This window comes from Zootoca vivipara, chromosome 8 (assembly GCF_963506605.1).
Source record: "Zootoca vivipara chromosome 8, rZooViv1.1, whole genome shotgun sequence".
In the NCBI taxonomy this organism is placed as follows: Eukaryota; Metazoa; Chordata; class Lepidosauria; order Squamata; family Lacertidae; genus Zootoca; species Zootoca vivipara.
In genome coordinates, this window is record NC_083283.1 from 23,632,128 (window position 1) to 23,649,790 (window position 17,663).

General features: G+C 44.5%; 1 protein-coding gene across 1 annotated transcript in view; it reads right to left on the minus strand.

Moving 5' to 3' along the window:
• Positions 1-17,663, minus strand: part of CPQ (carboxypeptidase Q) — a 150,739-nt gene that overhangs the window by 112,739 nt on the left and 20,337 nt on the right. The window contains exon 4 of the mRNA XM_035125207.2: positions 2,050-2,257. Within this exon, the coding sequence (XP_034981098.2) occupies positions 2,050-2,257 (208 nt within the window). The remainder of the gene's footprint in view (positions 1-2,049; positions 2,258-17,663) is intronic.

Sequence of the window (17,663 nt, forward strand, 5' to 3'; positions counted from 1 at the left end):
CTGGCTCCAGTGATTCAAAATGTGGAAACTGAAACTGTATACATGCTCAGGGTGTCTCCTAAGGTACATGGCTGAGCTCTGGCATTGAAAACGAGCAGCAGAGTGAACTTAGCCCTTGCTGAGACTAAGCCCTGTGCTACTCTTGCACTTTACAGAGGCAGGGCTGCAACAGAAAGCATTCAGAAAGATTCAGCATCAGCCACTGCAACTCTCTTTCTGCAACAGCCTGCAAACCTGAAAAGGGGAGGGGGGGGGAGAAAGCAGCTGTTTCTTTTTTTACGAGAAAAGTAATCTAACCTGAAATTCAGAAGCACAATAATAGCAGATTTGGCCTTCTAAATCTTTGGCAAGAAATCCGAAGTGGGTGGCACATCTATTAACAGCTCTTAAACCATCCGTCTTGAATAGGGAACAGGGGTCCCTGAAACACCAGCCTCAGCAGATCTGAGAGCCAGGTGGGTATTGAGGGAATAAAGCAGGTCTAAATTTATTAGATGATGTCATGTCATGTATTGTAATATATATCTTCGTTGCATATTAAATGCACATTTGGAAAACCTATTAGCCCTGATCTTATGGTAAAGGAGTTACAACACAGTTAGCAGCAACAAGTAATGAAGTTATCTTATTAAAATTCTCAATTTTTAAAAGCATTGTTTTCTTTTAAAAGGGAGAATTCATATTTCAGCCATATTTTTTTAAAAGGGGGGGTGAAACTTTTACTTTTGTTAACAGAAACTGCTGAAAATGAGAGTAACTAATTGCCACATCACTTTGAGAAAGAATTATTCCGTGGGCATTTTGCTGTCTGAGGTGAAGGACAAGACGGTAGCCTGAATTCCACGTACAGTGGTACCTCTACTTACGAATAACTCTACTTATGAATGTTTCTACTTATGAATGGAGCTCCGTCCACCATCTTGGATGCGGTTTAGATAGGATTTTTTCTACTTACGAATTTTTAGATAGGGTTGCTTCTACTTATGAATTTTTTCTCCCAATGCATTCCTATGGGATTCGACTTACAATTTTTTTCGACTTACAAATGTGCGTTCGGAACGCATTAAATTCGTAAGTAGAGGTACCACTGTATAAAAGTCTACCTTCAGCACTGGTGATAGGACAGCATCCTTCTCTGCCCCCCAAGAAAGACAGTGGCACACACGGCTCTGCCCTCCAATGCTTTGTCACCCCTTTTTGCCTAATGGTATGACTGGCGCTGCCTATAACGGATATAGAAATGTGGAGACCTAGAAAGTGTTTGTCTCTGTGAGTGAGCCTGGCGCTGGTAGTTTTAGGCACATTTTCACCCAAAGGCAGAGCTGCTAATGCGGGCGCCTGCACCAGCACCATCTCGTGGTCATCTCTTTTATACCATGCCCCCACCACAGCCATTCCACGCCCCTACAACAGCCATTTTGTGACTGGCTCCCACAGGTCTTCCCTTACCTTCCAAGTCCCGGACTGCAGAATCCGGGACCGGCAGCCGTGTGACACTGCGTCGACGTCAGTTCCAGTGTCACTTTGCCCTTATATGGGCACCAAAAATGGCCACTGCCGGCTTCGAAAGTCGCTTCTACGCATGTCAGGAAGTGCGTCGACGCAACTTCCGTTGTCGCTCCGCCCATCTATGGGCACCAAAAATGGCCTTCACCGACACCATAAATCGCGTCTATGCACTTCCGGACATGCGTAGATGCGACTTTTGAAGCCGGCGGCGGCCATTTTTTGTGCCCATAGAAGGGCAAATCGGAAAGAAAAAATGGCCGCCGGCAGGAGAAAATAACGGAGAAAAACGGGAGATGAAGTGATACGGGGGACCACCGGGAAAATGTAAGTAAAAACGGGGGTTTCCCGGGGAAAACGGGGTACTTGACAGCTATGGGTCTTCCCCAAATTTTATAACATGCCTATGGGCTCAAAAAGGTTGGCAATCCCCACTTTAAATGTTGACACCGGAGCTCAGTGTGTTTATGGTGAATTTGAAAGCACGAGATAGGATAATCTCAATGGTGTGCTTAATTTGTTCCCCAACAAAGTGTCACCCACCTGCTCGGGGTAGGTGCTCCCAACGATCTCTGCAACTGTGTTAAAGGAATCAGCATCGGGGTAGGTTTTGGCTCCCATCTTCAGGGTCACAACAATCTTGGTGCCTCGGGAAGACATCCGGCTCATCATTTCAGCATCTTCCACTGAAATGCAGGCAGTGGGAATCTTGGGTACATCAGATTGGTATTCTTGTATCCCGGCGTGTGGGCTATTTGGAAAGTACAAAAATGAAACATGTTATACAGTACATAATGACGCTATCCAAACAATAGTGCTCCGAAATCTGTCCAGTTTTGCCCACCCATCCTGATGAATTTTTCGAGATCGCTATCAGCCTTGTTATTTTTAACAGCTCCTGAGAAAAACATCCCTTCAGCTACCAAGACAACATAGCCCAGTGCTTAAAGACAGGACTTAAGGGTGTTATTTGAAGATGATTCTCATTATTTATAAGCTAAATAAAACTTTGATAGTTAAGAACTGGGTGTTCTTAATACGTTTATATATTTATGGACACATCTGAGGTAAAGCACAAGATGGTGCCCCCGCTCTATTCCGGGTTCAAGAGCCGACTGGACTGGCTGTTTAATCTTATGCCCTTTTAAAATGTGGGTTTTTTGGGGGGGAGTGTTAGGTTTTGTTTTTATTGTGCATTTTGGTGTTTTTATGTTTGGATTTCATTCTGTGAACCCCCCAGAGACCTCCAAATATAGGGCAGTATATAAATTCAAAAAAATAAATGAAATGAAATACTTCAGCACTCCTGACAAGGCATCACCCTCCACTATACCTGTGGCAGCGTGTTAAGGGAGTGTAGGCCGAAGCATGGGGCACATGTACACCTTGCTGCTGCCTGGGGCAGCTGCCTCATAGAATCATAGAGTTGGAAGAGACCACAAGGGCCATCCAGTCCAACCCCCTGCCAAGCAGGAAACACCATCAAAGCATTCTTGACATGCTGCTGTCAAGCCTCCGCTTAAAGACCTCCAAAGAAGGAGACTCCACCACACTTCTTGGCAGCAAATTCCACTGTCGAACAGCTCTTACTGCCAGGAAGTTCTTCCTAATGTTTAGGTGGAATCTTCTTCCTAATGCAAGGAACAGTCCTGTCTGGACACTAACAATTCACACACCCTAACAGTGCATAGCTGTCAAGTTCTCCCTTTTTTTTAAGGGAAATTCCCTTATTCTGAATAGGCTTCCTCGCGAGAAAAGGGAAAACTTGACAGCTATGTAACAGTGTGATCCTACACTTGTTGTCGATTCAGAAGGTAAGCCCCACTGAGTTCAAAAGGGCTTGAGTCACAATCACACCCATACATTTAAAGCACTATGATATGTTATGGCCACGTTCACACTTTACCACTTTAAACAGTCAGGGCTTGCCTCAAATAATTCTGGGGGCTGTAGCTTGTTAAGGGTGCTCTTAAAGCTACAGCTGCCAGAGTTCCCTGTGAAGAAGAATTTATAATTAATTTATGGCTCTGGGTTCTGTAGTTCTGTGAGGGAAATAGAGGTCTACTAACAGTTATCGGCACCTTTAACAAACTACAGCTCCCAGAATTCTTTGGGGCAGGGGTTCCCAACAAAATTTTCTCGAGGACCCCTCATCGAGTTGCTATTGTGACAAGGACCCCCATTAATTCCCAATCCTAAAATTAAAAAGTGAGAACCAAATTAAGAGTCTTTTTATATTTTATATTTATACGTTTTTTACAGTTACAACAGAGTACTCCATCAGTATACAGTTAGTTTTAATTTTCAGTTCTTAATGAGATGAGTTTAAATCTGTCCTCTGAGTCCATTATTTCTGAAATATTAGGTTCCAAACTTGAAACTTTCACTCTGAAATCCGACTGCATGTCGAGTCGATTCCTATATTTGTTTTTCATGAAACACATGGAAGAAAATGCTTGCTCACACCGATATGTGGTTGCAAATGGAAGGATCTTTTTCATTGCCTTATCTCCAAGTTTCTTGTAGTCCTTGCGGCATACAGCAGAACTACTGCCTCTATCTAATTCTAGTTTTGCGCTAGACTCTGCTCATGCAGGAAGCGGCCAAAACAAAAAATCTGTTATCATATGAAATATAGTTAATATATTTTTTATTCTAATAGGATCTTGAGGACCCCTCTGGCATAGCTCGCGGACCCCTGGGGGTCCCCGGACCACCTGTTGGGAACCACTGCTTTGGGGGAACCAATGACTCTTTAAAGTGGTAAAATGTGAACGTGGCCATAATCCTTGGTAAGCATGTGCACACTTGCAGCTGGAAGAAGAAAAAGCAAAGAGAAATGTGTGGGCTTGGCAAGAAGGTTGGGTGTTATGAGAAATAACTGGCTGGGAGCCACTCTCCAAATGTGGTAACCTGATGAAGGCTAGCAATAGCCATGCATGGCAAAGGCAGGCCAGGGGAGCTACGGAAACAGAGATGCCAGGCATCTACAACTCCTACCTATGCTCTGTGGTATCTCTGCTCCCAGCTAACATACCCCTTTGTGACCTGAAACTCAGCAAGGCTATCTACGTCCTCATTCCAACAAATAGCATATTCTGCGGGGACCGATAAAAGGTGCCATTTCATCATTTGCTTACCGCCTGCTTATCTAATAGTTCACGGAACAAAACAAAACTTAAATCTGGGGGGTGATAATTTAGAGATAAGCAGTATGTTTTCAGCATGATATAGTTAATGTAACAGCACAACTTAAAACAAAGCCAGAACAGGTTGGTATAGCTACCCAGCTGTGCCTTTATCACTGGCCAACCACGGAAACCAAACAACATCTAGATAAAACATTGGTTCGTCGTTTGGAATGCGGTGGCAGCCGGGATTTTTTTCCATTCCTCTCTGTTCTTGCTTGTATTCCGGATTTAGAAACTGGGGAGGGTGCAGGTGTTTTAAATACCAAATCACCTCCCCCTGCCCCCGCTTCCCTCTACCTGCCAGCTACCCAGCAAGCTGGGACTTGCTTATGATGAGTCAACATGCGGAGGCTTGTACTGCAAGTCTACTGTTCTGTGTTGCTTAATATATGAGGAAGGGGTGCATCTCAGTAGTGCCTTACATGCTGAAGGTCCCAGGTGCAACCCCCAGAATCTCCAGCTAGTTCTGGGAGAGAACCCGGCCTGAAACCCTGGGGAGCTGCGGCCGGTCAATGTGTAGACAATAATTGATGGACCAACGGCCTTACACAGCAGAAGGCAATTCTCTATGCTTTTCTTATGCTCTATTTCTTTGATTCCTTTATTGTGTTCATTGTACCTCCCTCAAATATTTCTTTATTATTTGAGCACTATTATTATTTGTTGATTCTCTTATTCTTGTGAGCTGTTTGCTGCTTTGATTGTTGGAAAAGCGGCATGCAAATATTAAATCAAATCAGAATTTTGTTCAATGGGTTACAGCAGGCATCCCCAAACTTCTGCCCTCCAGATGTTTCGGACTACAATTCCCATCTTCCCCAACCACTGGTCCTGTTAGCTAAGGATCATGGGAGTTGTAGGCCAAAACATCTGGAGGGCCGCAGTTTGGGGGTGCCTGGGTTACAGCCTAAATCTATAAAAGGAGTTTACATAACTCATCCTACCTGCGCCAACACTATTTTCTGGGGGGAAGGGGAAGTCAGGGACCATCCACACTTACTTAGGCTCCACATTTCTAAGCACAGGTCAGGACTTTCCAGGTCTGTGTCTGAGTGCTGGGTGTGTGTTTTGCCCCTGCGCTTCCCCCATGAAAACCAGCTCTTTACCGCTGAATCTGTGAAAATGGCAATCCACAGAAAATCCAAATTGCCTTTTGCTCTGATTCAGTGGTAAAGACCAGGTTTGCCGGGGTGGGGGAGCCGTGGGGTGGGGTGGGGTTAATATGTTTTGACACGGACTGGGGAAATGCAGAGCTGTGTCCAGTAAGTGTGGGGCAAAAGGTAAGTGTGCATTTTTAAATTATTATTTAATAAATTTGTATACTGCCCTATTTCCACAGGTCTCAGGGCAGTTACAACATAAAACCACAACATAAAAACACAACATACATAATAAAAATGAAAAAGAAAAAGAACCCAATAGCACACACACACACCCCAACACATTTTAAAAGGATATTGGATGTCAGTCAACCAAAGGCCTGCTTAAAGAGGGGCGTTCTTGCCTGGCGCCTAAAGGTGTATAATGAAAGTGCCAGGAGAAACTCCCTGGGGAGAGCATTCTACAAAAGGCGGTTCTCATGTTGCCACCCTCTGGACCTCCCATGGAGGAGGCACATGAAGAAGGCAGTGGCGGAGGAAGAGGAGTGCGGGGAGAGAGAGGACTGCCCTGGCTGTTCCCCCACCCGCGCTGGGCGCCACGCCACCAGGATGCGTGCCAGCTCCGCCCCGGCCTGCTCTCCGCCACTTGAAGAAGGTCATCAGAAGATGATCTCAGGGTCCAGATAGGTTCATATGGAAAGAGGCAGTCCTTGAGAACGAGCCCTTAATCCTACAGTCACTTCCAAGAGCCTCCCAAAATCTACTTTGCTATTGTCAAAGTACAGATCCAGATTTTTAAAAGCTATGCTCAGAGAACAAGTTTAGCAAGTATATGGAGTTCAGTATTATCTTTCTTTTTTAAAAGATTCCTCCCGCATGCCCCGTTTAATAAGTTCATTGTGCTAGCCAAGGTGAAGGTAAAGGGACCCCTGACCATTAGGTCCAGTCGTGACTGACTCTGGGGTTACGGCGCTCATCTCGCATTATTGGCCGAGGGAGCCGGCGTACAGCTTCCAGGTCATGTGGCCAGCATGACAAAGCTGCTTCTGGCGAACCAGAGCAGAACACGGAAACGCTGTTTACCTTCCCGCTTGGAGCGGTACCTATTTATCTACCTACTTGCACTTTGACATGCTTTCAAACTGCTAGGTTGGCAGGAGCTGGGACCGAGCAATGGGAGCTCACCCCGTCGCAGGGATTCGAACCACCAGCCTTCTGATCAGCAAGTCCTAGGCTCTGTGGTTTAACCCACAGCGCCACCTGCGTCCCTGTGCTAGCCAAAGGACACAACAATTACATTAAAATATACCTATATACAAACATAGTAATAATAACCACCAGCAATATGAAATAAGAATAATCAGAAGTGCCATCAGCTAACTCAACTTCAGATTAAACTTCAGAGGCACCAAAACAATTTACAGCAATGCTGTCTATCTAGCTCTGTCTTTTTGATTTATTTTGCAGCCACTGCAATATATATATATAAGAAAATTTAATGAAGCTCAGGATACTGATCTTAGAATGCCTTCTTGCAAAAACCTGACTCAGATTGTGATGCTTCAACAAATGAAAGACATGTCTGGAGTCAATCAATGATACCAGTTGGAAACAGGATATAAAGCTCGCCTGGATAAAGTGAGCAAAATTACATGATTATATAATGCAGGATAGCCTTTCACAGAATTTTAATGGCTGCAGGAAGCAATCATAGTTCATCCTTAGCAAAGCTTGGAGGTAACATAGCTTCTCTATGAACAGCTGATCGGAAGAGAAAGCTGTTTTCATATGGGCTCTATTATCGAATAAGCCCTATCTACTTTGGAGCAATTTGGAAGAGAACAAATCAAACTGGAAGGCTGTTTTCTTTTTGCCCCAAGGAAGAACTTGCATGTTTCAAATGCATCAGATATCAGCTTAGCAATAAATCATTTCCTTTACTTTCTCTGTGGAAGTAGACAAAAATGATTAAAAAGCAAAGGGATGTACTAAGGGAAACAATTGTTCTGTAACAATATTTCTTCAAACAAGAAAGGAAGCAACTTGGCCTTTCTGATCTGGGGAGCTAAGGTTGAAGAAATCTGTATTAAAGGTTAAGTGTGGTGTAAGTACTGTAAGACCGCAACTTACACACATTTAACTTGGCAAAAATAAGAAATACGGTAAGTAAAAAGCGGGTGGGCTTCTGGGGGAAAAGACTCCATCAGTCCCACCTGCCATTGCACCCAATGTGTTTTGACTACCACGATGCTGTCTACAAATAGTTGCAGATTCACATAGGACCTTCTTGGACTCCCAATTTGGTACTTTTAGAAGGCTGGAAATATATTGTGTAATAGCCAAACAGCATGTGTTGAATGAGGTTGTGTGGTGTAGTGGTTAAGAGCAGAGGACTCGTAATCTGGTGAACCGGGTTCGCGTCTCTGCTCCTCCACATGCAGCTGCTGGGTGACCTTGGGCTAGTCACACTTCTCTGAAGTCTCTCAGCCCCACCCACCTCACAGAGTGTTTGTTGTGGGAGAGGAAGAGAAAGGGGAATGTTAGCCGCTTTGAGACTCCTTCGGGTAGTGATAAAGCGGGATATCAAATCCAAACTCCTCCTCCTCCTCCTCCTCCCCCCCTTCTTCTTCTTCTTCTTCTTCTTCTTCTTCTTCTTCTTCTTCTTCTTCTTCTTCTTCTTCTTCTTCTTCTTCTTCTTCTTTGTGTTCAGTAATGACACAATTCACTCCTATCACTTCCACAGTCTGCCATGCTGCCCTTGTTTAAGAGCTAGCAAAGGTGGGATTTGCACATGGAACCATATTAAATTCATTGCAGCGCTTGTTAATTCAACAAAGCATCTAAAAGTCACAGATTCTGAAGAAGCGCAATTAACAGAAACAAGGACCCGAGACCTTGAACTAGCTGGCAACTCAAAGACATGCTGCACGTACTCAGAACATGATTCTCCTTCATTCCTCAGACCCTTTGCCTGAAGAGGCCTTTGAAGATCAAGCTAAATATTTAATCTGCAAATGTTTGAAGCTAAACGACAACAAAAGTACATTAATTAGAAAATGGCTTTGGCTTCTATTTTGTTATAAAATATGACTAAGGACATTGTAGCTAAGGTTGCACGTACTGTGTGGTGCTTGGGGTATGATTACCCTTATGACTTCCCTACTGTCTGATTTCCACTGTTGCCATGTGAACAAAACAAGATAGAAACCCAGCAAAACAAAGCAGATTAATCATAAAAATGGCAACAGTTGGCAGGGATTTAGGGACAGGTGTACTACCATGAAGAGTCATTTGTTTGCTATTTGAAATGGACTAAATTTCAGCTGTAGTGTCCCGTATACTTTATATATGGCTATATCACATCACACATACCCAAAACGCTCAATAATCACACAAGGATGGATTAAGGCATGGGATGATTAACGTGTTTGAGATTTCGCCGTTTGCTTTGTGCTTCCCAATTTAGTAGGGTTTACTTGCTTCACGAAAGGTTTGCGCCCATCTTATAGAAAAGCCAGCAGCAAACATATTCCCAAGTGTATGCAATAGAAGGTGGATTTATAGAACCCTAAGAGACCATCTAATATTGAGCCAATATCATTTGTGAGAGTCGGCTACATTGGATTCATTGTTTTGCCGCTGACTTCTGAACAAACCTTCTCAGCTGACATTTTCAACATTTGTCTGCATATCCCTTCCTGTGGGCCTTAAAATTCCTCTTGCATTGTAAACAGCTTGTGTTAATACCGGGAGTAGCAGGCATTCAAGGAAAAGGGCTGGAGGATGAATTGATATTCTCTTTTGCTTTAGATTCAGGCTTATCCTTTTTTTCACTCTTTCCAACAGGTGTCAGCTACACAGCAAACTCTTGGTTAAATTTAAATGCCCTGGGAAAACTATGATTCAGTGGAACAACAGCTTGGACGACAAATGGTACACTATAACAGATGGCAGTTACTGAGGAAAGTGACAGCATTGATGTCTCGTTCTGGGCTTGCTAAATTCTGGTTTATTTACCTCTTCATTAATTATTATACATCTAAACAAATCTGCATACAAGATTAAGTTTCAAATTGCACATTTCAGGGAAGCTTGAGCTAACCAGCATCAGAAGGTACAGCAAAGAGAACTCATTTTTCACACTATGTTCTTCAGACACAGGATTATTCCTACGAGTCTCTCCTAGGATCCATTTATTTGGAAATGACTTCCAGGCACTGCCATATACACACATCATTGGCTCCCAGTAGGACCTTTGAATGCAAACTGCTTCCAGGGTCTTGCATTTCACAGGTCTGACCAGGAATTCATTGCATACAGTTCTCATTAAGGTAAGACACTGCAACAGGCTGGCAGCCATATGTGTGGAACACAGGAGTCAGGTGGTTTCTGAATGCGATGCAAGAAACAGGATGCCTGGTTGAATCCCATGCAGGTTTCTTGGAAGTCCACTTGTCCTTGCCCACCAGGTTCCCCAAAATCATATTTGCCTTGTGGAGGTTGCATTCCCTTCTCCCTGGTATGGACTGCCTCAATCTCATCTCCTGTTATCCCAATTTCTGACTGCAGTGCTCTTTCCCATTGGGTTCCATTCATCCTATTGGCTCTTTCCCCTCTCCCTCACAAATAGCATGCTCTGTACACACAGGAATACTGTTTGCAACATTGCCTGTGTAGGATTGCTGCTCTCGAAGAGGCTTGTTGCCTATAGGTTCTATCTGAAGGCTTCCTCCCAGCTGCTGGGCTCTACTGCAGCTTGGTTGTTGAGACTGTGTTGACACCTGTCCCTTTCCTTCCCTTTGAACCTGCTTCTCATGCAAAAGGGTTGTTCTGTGACCTGTGTTTGAGCTGTCAAGGAATTTGAACCCCTGCCTGAGAGATCTTTGTGGTATGGCTCCTCCAAAACCCTGAAATGTGATACTGCTTGCGCTGGAGGAAGTGTTGTGGTCTCCCTGGAAGCAGGCTTATGCCTTGTTTGTGTACACACTATGCATTTAAACCACATGACTTTCCCCAAAGAATTCAGGGAACTGTAGCTTACCCCCTCAGGGAGCTACAATTCCCAAGACCTTAACAAACTAAACCTCTCAGGGTTCTTTGGGAGATGTCATGTGCTTAAAAGTGTACAGTGTGTACACAGCCGGAGTACAAAGCAAATTCCATGACATCATCATGGCATTCCCACCCCTCCCATATGTTGACTGGTGCCTTTCCATCATGACTAATGGGGCTGCACCATTGGGAACAACTGTGAGAATGGTGAGTAATGGATTTACTGGGCGTTTTATGAGAGTAGTTGTCAATGTTACCATGTTAGTTATTTCTCCCCTGGCTATTATTGTGGGTTTGGGTGTTTCTGCTAGGAGAGCACACTGCTATGAGTTTGTGGGTGCCAAACTTCTAATCCTTAGAATCCTAGCGAGTGTTAAAATATAAGCCAGGCTAGCTTCATGAGGCGATCACCTGGGCAATAAGCCATTAAGGGAAACAAAGGAAAGGTGATGGGTCAGTGTGAGAACAGAGCAAAGGGGGCTAGCTCTGCACCAGAAGCAGGGACCCTGCCCCAGCTCTTAGATGGTTAGAAGGACCAAAAGCCTGAGCTTTTAGGGCAGAGTTTTGTATGATGTGAGGGAAAGAAAAACCAGTTTGCAGGCTGGTAAAGGCAGCAAGCTGTAAAGCCAGAGAAGCAGAGCATTATGTTTGACGTCTGTTTCAATTCAGGGCTGTGGCTATGGGAGAAACAAGGCCCTTTTGGGGTGCTGATGCTGTGACCCCCTCCATCACAGGCTCAGGTTGTAGGTATAGTCATACCTTGGTTTTCAAATAGTTCTAGAACGTTTTGGCTCCCGAACGCCGCAAACCTGGAAGTGACTGTTTCGGTTTGCGAACTATTTTTGGAAGCTGAACGTCCAATGGGGTTTCCAAGGTACAACTGTATATGTAAATAAACCATATATCATAAAGACACCACAGTCTCCACTGTGCCCCATTCCCAAAAGGAAACGGACCCTGGGTGAGTGTCCAGAACCCCTGCAATCTCGCACCGCTCAGAGACTGGGGGACTATCTTGCTATAAGATTGGAAGGGTTGGCTTGGATGATGTCCATGGGCACCCAGCAACCCTGTGGTTTTGTATCTACCAAATTGGCAGGGGCGTAGCAAGGGGGGCGGTGGGGATGGTCCGCCCCGAGAGTCATCCCAGAGGGGGGTGACAAAATCCCCCCCTGGGCAGATCGCTGCTGTGCCGATTGTCCCCCTGGGTGGATCGCCACCACACCAAAAAAAACCCAGGCGTATCGCCCCGCCCCTGGGTGCATAGCATGTGCGCCGCTCTGGGTGCCTGAGTGGCTAGCTCCGTCGCTGCAAATGGGAGTTGATATTAGAAGGAACTCCAGTTTGCTACAAGCACCCCATCTGCATGACTGAAGACCGGTGCTGTAGTTCAAAACATTTGGAAGGCATCGCATTGGCTACTCTGATTTAAGCTAATGCAGCCTTTCTCAACCTTGGGCCCCCAGATGTTGCTGGACTACAACTCCTATCATCCGTGACTGTTGCCCCTGCTAGCTATGGATGATGGGACATGGAACAACATATGGGGACCCAAGGCTGAGAAAGCCTGAGCTAGCGAATCATCCTTAATATCTAGATTAAGTGCCCAATATTCTGATCATCTACACATCCATCCTCCTATTTTAAATCAATTTCTGTGACCAAAACATAACTTATGCTGCACAATTCCTCTCTGGTAGGTCCCATTGAACTCAGCAGGAGTTTCTTCTGAATAGACATAGGATTGCGCTGCCTTCCCAATTTATTATTACTATTTCCAACTTTATTGTAGTAATTACATTCTACCTTCGGGGGTGGGGGGGGAAGCAAATCAATACCATGCATTCAAATGCTTGGATAGAAGACAAAATATCTGAAATTCTGTTTAATGATTTTTAAGTCAATGTTTGCTTTTAAAGGTTTTATTTTTACCAAGATTCTATTGCTCTTGGCCCAAGAGGGCATCATTTCAGAGTCTTCTGAAATGTTGACAACTTGGTGCCAAAAGCTGCTCCTGGGAGAAAATGTGGATTGCTTAACAGGGAGATTCAATGTTTGTTTTTCAACCAGCATAATTTCCTATAAACTGTGGAGACTTTCTGGTAGGACCAAGTGGGAACCTGGTCAAAGTCAACTGCAAAACTCCTTTCATTTCAGTAGGGCCAAGATTTGGCTCCGACAAAGAAGTGTGGGGTTAATATGTGGCTTCCTCAAGATGATCCAACTACACTGGGTCTTCACAGGGAGCTCAGACAATTGTAGCTCTGTGAGGGGAATAGAGGTTTCCTAACAACTCTCAGCAAAGGGACCCAGGTGGCGCTGTGGTTAAACCACTGAGCCTAGGGCTTGCTGATCAGAAGGTCGGCGGTTCGAATCCCTGTGACGGGGTGAGCTCCCGTTGCTTGGTCCCAGCTCCTGCCAACCTAGCAGTTCGAAAGCCCATCAAAATGCAAGTAGGTAAATAGGAACCGCTACAGCGGGAAGGTAAACGGCGTTTCCGTGTGCTGCTCTGGTTTGCCAGAAGCGGCTTTGTTATGCTGGCCACATCACCTGGAAGCTATACGCCGGCTCCCTCGGCCAATAATGCGAGATGAGCGCGCAACCCCAGAGTCGGTCACGACTGGACCTAATGGTCAGGGGTCCCTTTACCTTTACCTAACAACTCTCAGCACCCTTAAACTATAGCTCCCTTAATTCTTTGAGGGAAGCCATGGGCACAACTGTGAAAAGGGATTATTTGCTAACCGTTCTTGAAACTGAGGCTCTGTGAAGGGAGCAGGAGTTTTCTAACAACTCTCAGCACCCTTAGCAGCTCCCAGAATTCTTTGGGGGAAGCCACGGCTGTTCCAAGTGGCACAAGACAGCTTCATAGCTGTAGAAAGAGCCTTGGTATAGAAGGGGGGAAAAACATGTGGTTTTGGCTCCAGCTCTATTACTGAGAAATCGGGTGTCAGCTTTTTCTTCCTGTGGCCCAGCAGGCCTCTGGATGCAGTCTCTATACATCCAGTGAAGTGGTCAGGTGGAAGCAGCACTTCCAGTCCACCCGCCTTAAAATAAAAATGTTCAGAAAGCCATGCAACGTGAGCTGACAATGCCTCCTGATGCGGACTGACAAAGGGCTCTGTGTCCAGCTGAGCCCTACTCAGTGCCGTTTGTCAGGACGGACAGAGAAGGAAAGGCACAACAGGTGGTTGAGAGGAGGCGTTCGAGGCAGTCAGTCTCTGCTGGCTAGGACATTGTCCCTTGTCGCCGGCACACATGAAGGACAGGCTTTGTCACCGTGGAGTGGCAGCAGTGACATTAGGCATGTATGTCATCCATTTTACTTATTTGGAGGAGACAGAGAGAGAGAGAGCAAACCTGGTTCTTTTGTATTAAATAATTTTTGGGTACCTTTAATGCTGCAATAGCATCTGAAAATGGCACACAACTCTTTCCACCTAAGAGTGAGATGAAATGGATGCTTGGCACCCCATTTAATCTGTCCATTCATTTCAACTGATTTTTTTTTAATTAAAAAAGAAAAAACGAAAGAAAAAAACCCACTGCCATTACCTACTGACACCAGAGCAGCAAGCTTTGGCAGATTCAAACCACATTCCTTATTTTCCAGACTTTTCGCTGTCTTTTAAAACTGGCACTGAAATGTACATTTCCACCTCTAGCCTCAAATGTTGTGCGGTGTTTTTATGGGGTGGGGTGGGGAAAATACATTTTTGAAGAGTACAAATGCACTAAAAGTTATTTGTTTTAAGGAAAAAATCCTGACTATGTGTCATAGCAGGAACTTTTAAAAAAACCACTGCATGACATCAGAAGCCACGGCAATGAATCTCAGACATTAGCACATAAGCAACTGGATGCAAAAGGCAAGTATTTTTCTTTCTTCGATCCAAGGTTGCCAACACAAACTATTTTATAAATCACAAATAAAAAGAGTTCATAAACTCTAGGTGCGTGCCAGCATAACGCTATTTCCAGAAATGGGCAACTTAGCAGTACCCAACCATTGCTGTTCTGCTCTAAGCTGCAAGTAAAATAGCAACTCTGATCCTGGCTGACATTTTGCAGGCAGGCTTCTAGTCCATATTGCCCCAAGATGGACAGTTTTCATTGGGACCAAAGTGTGAGGTAAAGGGTTAAATCAGGCATAGGCAAACTTGGCCCTCCAGCTGTTTTGGGACTACAACTCCCATCATCCCTAGCTAACAGGACCAGTAGGTCAGGGATGATGGGAGTTGTAGTCCCAAAGCATCTGGAGGGCCAAGTTTGCCTATGCCGGAGTTAAATCCTCACTCACGGCTCTTCTGATCATGATTCCTTAACCCCCCCCCCCCCGGCTGCAAGGTTAAAAATTAAACTAATATAACTTTTTTTAGAGAGAAGTGATGGACCATAGAGAATGAAATGGCTAGACCAAGCCATATAAGCCATAACTGCCCCCCCCAAACCTACTGAACTGCTGTGCAGTAAGTCATTATGAATCTGTTCCATTATGCTTTTGAAGTCAATTTTCTGAACTTGGGGTGTGGGAGAAGGAAATGAACAGGAAAACATAGGAGCAGGTTGCTGTGTTCACAAGGTCATGCAGATACGCCAGAGAAAGTGAGTGAACAAAGTGTGTCTATTCCACAATAAATTTCTAGTGTGGAAGCAGCCTAGGTTATGCACGGTAACAATACAATACTGCTTGCATCATGAAAAATGTCCTTGCTTTTTGGTGCATGAATAAATGTGCAAGAGCCTTAACTGCTTTTTGTAAACCAAAGGACTTGCCTTTGTTTTTGTTTTAATTCAAGAGTTCTGTTTCATTTGTGTTCATTATTCACGATCCATTATTAAATAGAACACATCCTTTAACCACTTTTTGTGAACAAGGTTTGGGTTTCATCATTCTCTTTACAGCTCCCAATGTGCTCATTTGATTCCAGCTGCTCTTTCACACAGCATGACTATATTTCTTCAAGCAGTGCATTTGGCCTTTTTTTGTTGTTAGGAAATCATGTATAACGCAGAGGACTGGCGAGACAACCAGGCTGAGAACTGTAGCTTTATCACTTGGGACCTCCATCCCAAATCAGTCTAGGGGCTTGAGGGAAGACAGGGGATGAACTTGCAAGTGAAGGATGCTTGGTGTTGGACCTTTCAAGGGTTACGTTGATGCTCAACGCCCACCTTTGAGGGTTCCCAAGCATTCCGCTTGGATGTTTGATGTGTACCACATGTGAACAGTCCAGGGCTGTTCAACCAACATTAGTTCCCTCGTCCTTCCTTGCTGACGTTAGGAACAAGGGGTGAGGGAAGGAACAAGGAGAGAATCAAAGGCCTTTATGGGTATGTGTGTGTTCTGAGTCATGCCAGACAATTACAGAGCCCAGAAGATCCCAGAGAGCCACTTCCTCCCCCGGGTTGGGAGGAAAACAACAGCGTCTCCTATTCACCAAGAGGCCGCTGTAGAAGGGGCATGGTTGGGGGACTGCTGAGAAGAAGGCAAATCCAAACTCCAAGGAGCACACCACAGTTGCTGTTGTCCCAGCAGAAGCAGATGCATTGAAGGCCAGATCCTCTGCCCCTGTGGATTTTGCCGCCTGAGGTGGTCACCTCGCCTTGCCTCATATTCTGCTAGATTTTTGGATTTCACATTGTGTGAAAGCTCAAATTTAATGTGAAATTAACAGGGTAATGTTGGGGAGATGGAATTAATAGCCTTGTGAATGCAGCCGTAGTCTTGCAACTTTTCTCTACTATGACCAAATGCTCTAGAAGAAAAAGCTGCTTTTTAAAGATGGCTACCACAGCTACTCTTCTCTGAGAAGTCCCATAAAAGACAGAGCACAGGCTTTGCATGTATAATATCCCATAAAAAAATTCCTTCCAGTAGCACCTTAGAGACCAACTAAGTTTGTTATTGGTATGAGCTTTCATGTGCGTAGTATCTGAAGAAGTGTGCATGCACACGAAAACTCATACCAATAACAAACTTAGTTGGTCTCTAAGGTGCTACAGGAAGGAATTTGGTTTTTATTTTGTTTCGACTACGCCAGACCAACACAGCTACCTACCTGTAACTAAGATCTCATAGTTCAGGGGGATTGGTAACTTTTGTAGAATATCTAAAGTGCTATTGTAAACATGTAAAAATGCAAATAGGATTTGAATGAAGAACTGCAGTAAAACATGTATCTGGGAATAAGCAGAAAGGATGGGGTATATGGTAATTATAATATGCAGCAATATTAGAAAATATGGGGGAAACATGGAGGGGAAGTTAAATGATAAATTAATATTAATTGGAAAATAAGTGTTGTGTATTAAATTTGTAAACTTTTGACACACACACACACACACATTCTGCCAAAAGAACTTGGAGGGGCACTGCCAGTTATAGTAGACACTACCAGGATGGACAGACAGACAGACCAATAATAGCAGACTCATAATAGCAGACTTTTTCTTTTAGTCCTGTTTTTTTCTTTCTCAGTATAGTCTACACTTTCCCTCATTTCACACACTAGCAAGGTTATCAAAAGAATTGATGCTTTTGAATTATGGTGCTGGAGGAGACTCTTGAGAGTCCCATGGACTGCAAGAAGATCAAACCTATCCATTCTGAAGGAAATCAGCCCTGAGTGCTTCCTGGAAGGACAGATCGTGAAGCTGAGGCTCCAATACTTTGGCCACCTCATGAGAAGAAAAGACTCCCTGGAAAAGACCCTGATGTTGGGAAAGATGGAGGGCACAAGGAGAAGGGGATGACAGAGGACGAGATGGTTAGACAATGTTCTCGAAGCTACCAACATGAGTCTGACCAAAC